The following is an 11,109-nucleotide window of genomic DNA, read 5'->3' as shown; positions in this document are numbered from 1 at the left end:
AAAATACAATAAATACTTTCTCAACCAATAAAAATGAATGAAGAAAAAGAAAGGGAAAACGTAAAGAAAAGAAAGAATGGTGTTAAAAGAGAAGAGAATAATATTTTGTATATATAAAAAAGAATTTGCCAATTGGTTTTGGGGTGGAACCTCAACTTCTTTCATGGTATTAAAGCGGGTTAAACCACGTGTGAAAGCTCAACGGTCATACGTGCTCAACGTCACCTAATATGTATTGTTCACATGTTAGACTTGAAAATTTGCTACATATGTGGAGGCGTGAGAGAATGTGAAGGTGAAATGTCTCATATTGGAAAGTTGAGAAACCTAGCAAGAGCTTATAAGGAGTTGGGCTACTCTCTTTATTGCCAATTGATTTTGGGGTGAAACCTCAACTTCCTTCAATTTTCATGCATACATGTCGAGACCAACATGCTCCCCCAATCTCCATATCTTTGTATCTCTATCTCAAATTCCAACCATTGAAGCTAAATTTGCAACCCTTGTAGTCAAAACTTCAAGACCCCATTTGGTTTATGAGAAAGGAGGCTTGGGAATAGGAAATCAATTGTTTTCCCATGTTTGGTAAGTCCAAGCATGGGAAATGGTTGTCTGGCACATGGGAAAGTAGAGGGGAAAGTGAAGCCCTCCTCCCAACTTGGGTTTTGTTTTCCCTCCTCATAGGAAAGTTTGGGAAAATTAGCCAACATTAAATGCACATTTTTCATGACCATTTTGTCCCCATTAACAATTTAGAATTATAATATATCATTGAATGCATTCTTTTTTTTTTATTTGATTTAATATGGGTATAATTGAAAAATTATACAAACTTTGTTTTCCATTCCTACTCAAAACAAACATGGAAAAGGAAATAAAGTGATATCTCCCAGTTACTTTCCCAACATTACCAAACGTGGGAAATGAATCTTTCATTTCTTATCCCTTGGAAAATGACATGGAAAGTGGTTTTCCCTCAAATCCGTTCTGTGAACCAAATGAGACCCAAATCTCATCGACTAATCAAACTTAGCAAGAAAAAAAAAACTTATTTCTTTTTCTTTGCATTTAACTTTTTGGGTTATTTGCAGCAATGGTCCCTCAACTATACCCGTATTTACATTTTGGTCACTCAATTCAATTATTAGTTGCAGAGGTCACTCAAGTAGGTGTTTTGTTGCACCATTAGTCCTTCTATCAAGTCTGTGACTTTTTCTGTTTAAAATGATGACGTGACAAGCATCTCTTAGATTATTGATGGGCAAATGTGACTTTTCAGTTAGGATTTTTTGTAGCAATGATCCCTCAACTATACTCGAAGTTACATTTTGGTCACTCAACTCCAAAAAATAGTTACAGAGGTCACTCAATCAGGTGTTGTGTTGCACCATTAGTCCCTACCGTTAGAGAGACTTGACGATAGGGACTAATGGTGCAACACAACACCCAATTCAGTGACATCTGAAACTAATAATTGAATTGAGTGACCAAACTGTAAATACGAGTATAGTTGAAGGACCATTGCTGTGAATAACCCTAACTTTTTTATAAGAATCATTTTTTGGGATGAAAAGGTTATTCTCAATATGAAATTTACCAACTCCATTTGACTTTGAAACAGAAAATTTGAGCTCTTTTTTATGATGCATTTGGACAATCTGCATAGTAAGGTGCACGTATGTATGGATCCTGGTGGCATATTCTATATATATGTTAATAAGCAAACTCCCACCTATAAATAACCCAACTATATATAAACTATTTATATACCCCATATATATATGTCATATCTCTAATATTAAATTAGAAATTAATAAAAATATTTTATACAATATGATCAATAAATATGATACATGTACAACCTACACCTAATATAATTTTAGTTTTTTTTTTCCCCTTATGTTGATAAGTTCTTCAAATGACAAGAATTGGATGCAGTGTGGAAACCTAGTGGTCGTACATTGATATGAGCATTTGAGCAGCCAATATCCATGATTCATGATTGTTGTCTAGGCACACTCCGTGACACATTATTATCTTCTTTAGCAATTAGCAAGGCATCCATGACATGACAGCAATGTCAACTCCTCCAAACCCTTTTTAACCATATAGCTACTTACTTTGCACTACTTTTAAACAAAGCTCTTCTTAGAAAAATGAAGAAAAACAATATATATATATATATATATATATATATATATATATATATATATAACCAAATATATATACCCAGTATAGTATGAACTTCGCTTGTTCATGCGAGTTAATTGTCACACTCATACACTCGTTGTCACTTTCCCATCTATGAATACTATGATGAAAAGTCATTAAATTTTGTAATTTATGGATGGTATTGGAATAGTCTGATGCTAGAGTTGTTCCCACCTCGGAACGCCATCAATTGGAATAAATATTGTATCTCTCGTTATGTGACTTGGTGGAATAAGATAATTTCTTTAGTCATATATTGATCTTCATCACAACGCGTCCCTACGTAACTGATGCTAGCAAAATTGTATTCGAATACGATTAGCAGTGCATCATGATGCCTTAGATAAGACCCTCACTCACTCCTTATAAACCCATGCTAGGTCCCTTAACTTTTCAATGTGAATATAAAATGAATTTCCAATAGTTATTTCTCATGTCACGACTGCTTTGTTACAAATTATGGTCAAGAATTTGTTAGTTTTATTAGTGCGTTTGGAAACAGTTTTTGGTTTATGAAAAATCAATTGTATGTGTGTATTTTTTTGTTAATCTTTGCACCAAATTGGATTATAACAGGTTTAGTACTTTTGGTTTATAAGCCATCCATGTCATAAATCTTTTCTTTCTAATTTGACATAGTCTTGGAAGAAAAAAATCTTTTGCCCAAATTGGAAATTGAGCCAAGAGCCATTGTAGGTAATTCATGTTCTAAAGCTGAGCAGCTTAATTAATTACTAATTATAGGATGGTTGACCAACATTCAACTTCTTAATTGGGCAAATAAATATTAACGGTGAGAGCTTTCCGATGGGAGTATAAATTGGGTTGAAAGCAATGGAGTTTCATCATACTCCAAAGAAAAAGGAAATAACAAAGTCTCAAGATGGGTTTGAAACTGAAAAATGTCTTGCCAATGTTCGTGTTCTTGTTGTTAGCATCCACAGCTAAAGCTCAACCTGCTGCCTTAGATGTGACAAGTGCAAAATATGGTGGAAAGCCAGACTCTGATATTACCCAGGTAACAAAAACATTTGTATTCATATTCGGTTCTGATTAGAATTTGTTTCTACAATTGTTTGCCAAACTAAATCATTAACAGTTTTAAATTTGTGTAATGTTAATTAGGCTTTAGAGAAGGCTTGGACAGATGCATGTGCATCAACAACGCCGAGTAAAATTGTTGTTCCAAAAGGAACATTCAAGTTTGTAGGAACAACTTTTAAAGGTCCTTGCAAGGCTGCTATTGAGTTCCAGGTCCAAGGAACATTGCAGGCTCCAGTAGATGGCAGCCAGCTCCCGAAGGACGACACTTGGATTGGTTTCGACCACGTCGACGGGCTCACCTTGTCAGGTGGTGGAACTTTTGATGGCCAAGGAGCACAGTCTTGGAAAAACAATGATTGCAACAAAAATAGACAATGCAAAACCAAACACATTGTAAGATGATTTAATCCTACCATGTTGTTCTATATACTTGAAAATCTTCTTGTGTCACACAGGAGCATTTTTGAATCTTGCTCATTGATCAATTTTTGACTTGATGATACGTGATCCAGATTCACAGCCTGACAATATAAACATATTTGTATTTGATTTGTTTTCTTAATATATGCAGAATTTGAGGTTCCACTTCCTCACCAATTCCAAAATTTTGGACGTAACTTCAAAAGATAGCAAAAATTTCCACGTCAATCTTTTGAAGTGCGAGAAGGTTGAAATCAAAGGATTTACCGTCTCAGCACCTAAGGAAAGCATGAACACTGATGGAATTCACATTGGGCGTTCAACTGGGATCAGCATCACTGACACAACCATCGGAACTGGGGATGATTGTATTTCGATCGGTGATGGTAACAAGGACATCACTGTGACCAACGTTACTTGTGGGCCAGGCCACGGCATAGCCATCGGGAGCCTTGGAAGGTACCCAGAGGAAGAACCTGTGTCCGGCATCAACATTAAGAACTGCACCTTGACTGATACAACGAATGGTGTGAGGATCAAAACATGGCCTGCTTCCCCAAAAGATGGCACTGCCTCGGATATTCACTTTGAGGATATTACCATGGTTAATGTGGGTAACCCTATCCTTATTGACCAAGAGTACTGCCCATGGAACGAATGCAAAAAAGGGGTATCTATCTATAACAATTTATTAACATCATATATATGTTCCTTGTTAATCAAGTCATCATTTACTGAATCTTTAAAAGGATTTAAATTAATCAATTAATGAATGGTTTTGTGTAGGTTCCTTCCAAAGTTAAGATCAGCAATGTTAGCTTCAAGAACATCAAGGGCACATGTACCGACCCAGTTGCTGTGAAGCTTGTATGCACCCAAGGCATGCCATGTGAGAATGTGGAATTGAGTGACATTGATTTCAAGTACACCGGAAACAAAGGCCCTATTACCTCTGTGTGTTCTAATGTCAAGCCGACAATTAATCGCGTGCCACAGCCTCTTGCTTGCGCTACCGGCGCTGCTGCTGCTTGATCTAACAAGCACAGCCCATGCTGCTGATGTTTCTTCAGAGACACATTGGTTGTGTGCTCTTTGATTTTGTGCTAATTGTACTTGGTGTTTTCATCTAAGAGGGGGAAAATATCTTAGTACATTTTTTGTTACATATATCTTAAAAGAGATGAATAAATCTTCTTTGGATATTTGATTAAAAAAGAATGTTATTGTAATATGAATCTTCTTTGGATATTTGTTTAACCAAATTTACTCAATTAGTCTCTTTATTTAATTGTTTCTGTATGAATGACCACCTCGACCAGTTGTGTGCTGGGAAAGGGAAGAAGGAGGGGTGATTCAGTCTTATGCTTTTTATTTTTTGTGCAAGAATATAAGTAAAAAAACCTCAAACATAAAAGAAGAAGAAGGATTATTAATTCAGGTAATGTGTTGAGTTTAAATACACATTAAAAAAAAAACTTAAAAATTTGCCTTGAACATTTGTTATCTACTATCATCTACATTTTTTATGCGCACCATATTAATCATTCTTTCTTCTTTGTAGATGTGGATTAGGACAAAACAATGTGCCAATCCCCTTGCAATATGAATCTTCTTTGGATATTTGTTTAACCAAATTAACTCAATTAGCCTCTTTATTTAATTATTTCTCTTCCTAGATATTTAGTAAGTTGTAAATGTTGTCAGATTGTGAATGCGGGCGTATATCTTAACATCCACTACTACAAAAATCGAAATAGACGACGGTAATCCACCGTCGTGTATTCGGTTTTTCCACCGTCGTGAAATCGAGCAACATCTTTTGATGCATAAAACCACGACGGTAAATCCCCGTCGTCTATTATTTCTAAAGACGACGCTTTTACTCAAAACCGTCGTCTATTATGAAGTAAAGACGACCCTTTTTATATAAAAACCATCGTCTATTATATGTAAAGACGACTCTTTTTATAAAAAAAACCGTCGTTTATTATATGTAAAGACGACATTTTTTTTATAAAAAGGGTCGTCTATTATGAAGTAAAGACGACCCTTTTTATATGAAAATGGTCGTCTATTATGAAGTAAAGACGACCCTTTTCATATAAAAAGGGTCGTCCATTATATGTAAAGACGACGGTTTTTTTGTAAAAAGGGTCGTCTATTATTAAGTAAAGAACTATGTTTTATTATATCCAAAGACGTCGGTTTTGTTAAAAAGCCATCATCTATTAAATGTGAAGACGACGATTTCTTGAAATATTGTCGTCTATTAACTCTAAGACAATGATTTTTTAGTAAAACCGTCGTTGATTGTATATAAAAAGACGTTATGGTGTTAAAAGAGGTCATTGATAATATATACAGATGACGGTTTTTCCAATAAAACCATTGTTTTATTATCTTTAGTTTTTTGAAGAGTCAATAGTTATTACATAGTAAACCAATCTTTATTCTATTACATACATACTTCCTACCTATAATTAGAAATAACGGAGCTCACAAATTCTACTAATTTGATTTTAACTTCATCAATTTGTTCTTGGGTTGACTTAGCTCTGCCTTCTTGCACATTTTCCAAGTTGTTGGTGTCGGAAAAGGAAAGACCTGCACGAAAGAGACCCCAATACTCTTAAACATAAACTTGTTTAGCAGTAACCTTAGCAAAAAGATCTATGCAGCTCTAGAATGACAGCAGAACACAATTGGCATAATTGGCAAAGTACCTGTTCTTGTGGTGGCACCATAACCTGTTCTTGTGGTGGCATCATAACAAATGAAAAATCAGAGATTCAGAAAATTAACAATGAAATTCCAAAATAATTAAAGTAAACAACAAAAACAAAAAGTATTTTGGACCTGATGATGTTGTCGGTCCAAAAACAAACGGATCTAGTGAGGGATGGGTATGTTTTGCCTCATCTTCTTCGTCAGCTTCTTCTTGATTACGAAGGCCTTGTGGGACGGCTGTGCATATTTATAAAAAACCCAAATGAGAAACTCACTTAAATCCCACGAAATTAGCGCAATACATGAACAAACATATATATATATATATATATATATACCGATTTCCATAAGTCTTTCTAGATCGAGTCGCTGAGTTTGATGAGCGAGTTGAGTGCCTGAGAGCGAGATCTTCTTTGAAGAAAGTGAAGGTCGAGATCTTTCAAATCAAACCTTTCAACCAGCTTTGATTCTCAAATACAGAACCTCCCTCTACATCTTATGGATCTGTGAAGACCTCAATCTCTCAACTCCTTCATTGATATCGATTTTTTGATGATTTTGTAGAGAGTTTCATGAGGGTGTTTTAGAGAGTGCAGGAGGGTTTCAAGGAGGGAGAGATAAGGTTTTCAGAGACGGGGGAAAATCTGAAAATTTGTCGAGCGCGAATTCACTTAAGTAGCCTTTTTTTAGCGTGTTTTAAAAGACGACGCTTGTTAATGAGAGATAAGGTTTTCAAAGACGGGTGAAAATTTGAAAATTTGTCGAGCGCGAATTCACTTAAGCGGCCATTTTTTAGCGTGTTTTAAAATACGACGCTTTTAAAAAAAACCGTTATCTTAACATATAATAGACGACCCTTTTCATATAAAAGGGTCGTCTTTACTTCATAATAGATGACCCTTTTTATATAAAAAGGGTCGTCTTTACTTCATAATAGACGACCATTTTCATGTAAAAAGAGTCGTCTTTACATATAATAGACGATCCTTTTTATATAAAAAGGGTCGTCTTTACTACATAATAGACGACAATTTTCATATAAAAAGGGTCGTCTTTACTTCATAATAGACAACCCTTTTTTAAAAAAAATTTCATATAAAAAGGGTCGTCTTTACTTCATAATAGACGACCTTTTTTTTTTAAAAACCGTCATCTTTACTTCACAATAGACGACCCTTTTTTATTTATACTTTCATTAAATACAACATAAGATTTTGTGGTATCCACTAGTGTAAATATTTTAAATTGAAGATCAAATTGAGTCATTGTATTCATATAGGGTCAAGGAGTGTAGCTGTAAAAAATCATCAAAATCGGAGTTAAAATAATCGTTAAATCTTGATTTTTCGTTTATAACCGTCAAAATATTTTGTCCCGTTACTTGATCTCTAATTTATTTATTTTTCCGATTTTTGGCGTATATGATCTCGATGTGTAAACAAACAAGTTTGACAGTTGGATCGTTGAAATTAGTTTCGTAGAATGCGTATGCCATCAAAACAATATATTCACTAACAATTAAGAGTTTATTTATACTTTTATTAAATATAACATAAGATTTTGTGGTATCCACTAGTGTAAATATTTTAAATTGACGATCGAATTGGTTCATTGTATTCATATAGGGTCAAGGAGTGTAGCTGTAAAAAATCATCAAAATCAGAGTTGAAATAACCGTTAAATCTTGAATTTTCGTTTATAACCGTCGAAAAGTTTTGTCCTATTACTTAATCTCTGAATGTTTATTTTTTCCGATTTTTGGCGTATATGATCTCGAAGTGTAAACAAACAAATTTGACGGTTGGATCGTTGAAACTAGTTTCGTAGAATGCGTATGCCATCAAAACAATATATTCACTAACAATCAAGAGTTTATTTATACTTTTATTAAATATAACATAAGATTTGTGGTATCCACTAGTGTAAATATTTTAAATTGACGATCGAATGCAGTCATTGTATTCATATAGGGTCAAGGAGTGTAGCTGTAAAAAATCATCAAAATCAGAGTTGAAATAATCGTTAAATCTTGATTTTTCGTTTATAACCGTCAAAATGTTTTGTCCCATTACTTAATCTCTGATTTATTTATTTATTTCCAATTTTTGGCGTATATGATCTCGATGTGTAAACAAACAAGTTTGACGGTTGGATCGTTGAAACTAGTTTCGTAGAATGCGTATGCCATCAAAACAATATATTCACTAACAATTAAGAGTTTATTTATACTTTCATTAAATATAACATAAGATTTTGTGGTATCCACTAGTGTAAATATTTTAAATTGACGATCGAATGCAATCATTGTATTCATATAGGGTCAAGGAGTGTAGCTGTAAAAAATCATCAAAATCAGAGTTGAAATAACCGTTAAATCTTGATTTTTCGTTTATAACCGTCGAAATGTTTTGTCCCGTTACTTGATCTCCGATTTATTTATTTTTTTCCAATTTTTGGCATATATGATCTCGAAGTGTAAACAAACAAATTTGACGGTTGGATCGTTGAAACTAGTTTCGTAGAATGCGTATGCCATCAAAACAATATATTCACTAACAATTAAGAGTTTATTTATACTTTCATTAAACATAACATAAGATTTTGTGGTATCCACTAGTGTAAATATTTTAAATTGACGATCGAATGCAGTCATTGTATTCATATAGGGTCAAGGAGTGTAGCTGTAAAAAATCATCAAAATAAGAGTTGAAATAACCGTTAAATCTTGTTTTTAAAAAACCATCATCTTTACTTCACAATAGACGACCCTTTTTAAAAACAAACCGTCATCTTTTCATATAATAGACGACCCTTTTTTTAAAAAACCGTCATCTTTACTTCATAATAGACGACCCTTTTTAAAAAAAAAACCGTCATCTTTACTTCATAATAGACGACCCTTTTTATAAAAAAACCGTCGTCTATGATGAAGTAAAGACGACCCTTTTTATAAAAAAACCGTCGTCTTTACTTAATAATAGACGACCATTTTTACAAAAAAACCGTCGTCTTTACATATAATAGACGACCCTTTTTTATAAAAAAACCGTCGTCTTTAAATATAATAGACGACCCGTTTTATAAAAAAACCGTCGTCTTTACTTATAATAGACGACAGTTCTTTCAAAACAACCATGTCTTTACCAAAAAAAGGACACTTGATTTTTAAAAGACGATGCTTGTCATACCTGCTGTCGTTGTTTTTTGGTCAGATTTTAACTCTGAAGAAAAGCTTTTTAATAAGACGACGCTTTTTTATTTGTGTGCGTCGTTATAAAAAAATTCTCAACAGTATCTCCATTTTTTAGTTGTTTAAGTCACTTATCCACGACGGTTTTTTATTACCGTCGTCTTTTTTAAAACAACGACGGTTTTTTGTTCTACAGTCGTCTTTTTCTGGTCGTCTTTTGCCCTTTTTGTAGTAGTGATCTTAGTAACCTTTTGAGTATGCTATCGATTTTAGGCTATTAATAGTTCTTGGAAAGATGCATACGCATGCACAACTACAAACACGGTTGTGATAGCAAAAGGAAACTACATGGCTGGTCCAGTGAAGTTTCAAGGGCCCTGTAAAGCACCGGTTAGCGTTCGGGTTGAAGGAACCCTGCAGGCTCTTGCAGAGCTAGAAAAGCTCAAGTCACAAGATGGTTGGGTTGTTTTCCAAAATATTGATGGGTTAATAGTCTCAGGAGGTGGCACTTTTGATGGCCAAGGATCAATAGCTTAATCCAAAAATGATTGTACCAAAACTAGAATATGCAACTCACTGCCTATAGTAAGTCTTTTAAATTTGAAGTGCATGTTTTTTTGATCAATTTCTTGTGAGCTAGAAACGGAGGCTAATAAATAGAATTTGCTCAATTGGGTTCCTTGAATGCAGACATAAGATTCACAGGGCTCACCAATTCGCACATTCAAGACATAACATCTTTGAACAGCAATCTGTTTCACATAAATGTCTTAAACTGAAAAAATGTGACACTTCAACATGTGATCAACACCTCCCCTAGTGAAAGCCTAAACACAGATGGAATCCACATAGACCGGTTGATGTAGATTTTCGAACACCTGAAAAAGAGTATCCAAAAATCACAAATTAAATTACTCGCAAGCAAAGAGAGATGTGCGTCAAAAATTAGGGTTTGGGTTTTTCACATTCAACCGTCATCCCCTCATCGGCCTAACAACGCTCGTTTTCATCCACGTTCAGCTGTCGTCGCCCTCCTCGACTTGACCAGGTCGAGTCACTTTTCTTCCACATTGAGTCATTGTTGTTTCTCTTCCACATCGAGTCGCATCAGTTTCTCTTCCACGTTAATTCGCTGCTATTTCTCTTCCACGTCGAGTCACTGCCATCACTCCTCTCTTCGATTCTGGGGTGCTGGCCCCCTTGTTGTCTCTCTCATATCCTGGGTGTTGGTTTCGTCGTTCACTTTCTCTTCGGTGTGTCAGCGTTTCTGGCAGTTGCCTTAGTATGATGGTTTCAGCGGGTCTGCTACTGCTATTGTGCCAACAGTCTCCAAGTCAACGACGACTATGGTGCAAGTTGCTTCGTTGGGGTTGGCGGTCACGGTGGAGGTGGCTTTCCTCATGCCCCATCCGTCTTTCGTTTCGTGATCTCAAGCTTTACCTTCATGAGAAGACGACCATTGTCCAAAGATTTGGCCTAGGTGGCTCTTCACCTAGGTCTATAGCTTTGGTCCTCCT

The 11,109-nt window shown here is 35.0% G+C and overlaps 1 protein-coding gene, 1 long non-coding RNA gene and 1 pseudogene across 2 annotated transcripts; 2 read left to right on the top strand and 1 right to left on the bottom strand.

The window, feature by feature from the left end:
* Window positions 1-3,061: 3,061 nt before the first annotated feature.
* LOC110770197 (exopolygalacturonase-like) lies at window positions 3,062-4,963 on the top strand. The gene is made up of 4 exons (XM_088250958.1): window positions 3,062-3,229; window positions 3,337-3,648; window positions 3,827-4,345; window positions 4,462-4,963. Exons 1-4 carry the CDS (start codon window positions 3,095-3,097, stop codon window positions 4,705-4,707), a joined length of 1,212 nt encoding a protein of 403 aa, XP_088107084.1. The 5' UTR covers window positions 3,062-3,094; the 3' UTR covers window positions 4,708-4,963.
* Window positions 4,964-6,114: 1,151 nt separating this feature from the next.
* Window positions 6,115-7,203, bottom strand: LOC148295981 (uncharacterized). The gene is made up of 3 exons (XR_015834302.1): window positions 6,741-7,203; window positions 6,532-6,639; window positions 6,115-6,279 (listed from the first exon to the last, which is right to left on the bottom strand). It is a non-coding gene; the product is annotated as an uncharacterized LOC148295981 (long non-coding RNA).
* A 2,668-nt stretch (window positions 7,204-9,871) lies between these two features.
* On the top strand, window positions 9,872-10,458 carry LOC110770196 (exopolygalacturonase pseudogene; annotated as a pseudogene).
* Window positions 10,459-11,109: the final 651 nt, after the last annotated feature.

Source organism: Prunus avium, chromosome 3 (genome assembly GCF_965620075.1).
Source record: "Prunus avium chromosome 3, drPruAviu1.hap1.1, whole genome shotgun sequence".
NCBI lineage: Eukaryota > Viridiplantae > Streptophyta > Magnoliopsida > Rosales > Rosaceae > Prunus > Prunus avium.
Note: the sequence above shows the minus strand (reverse complement) of the source record. Positions and strands in the feature narration are given on the sequence as shown.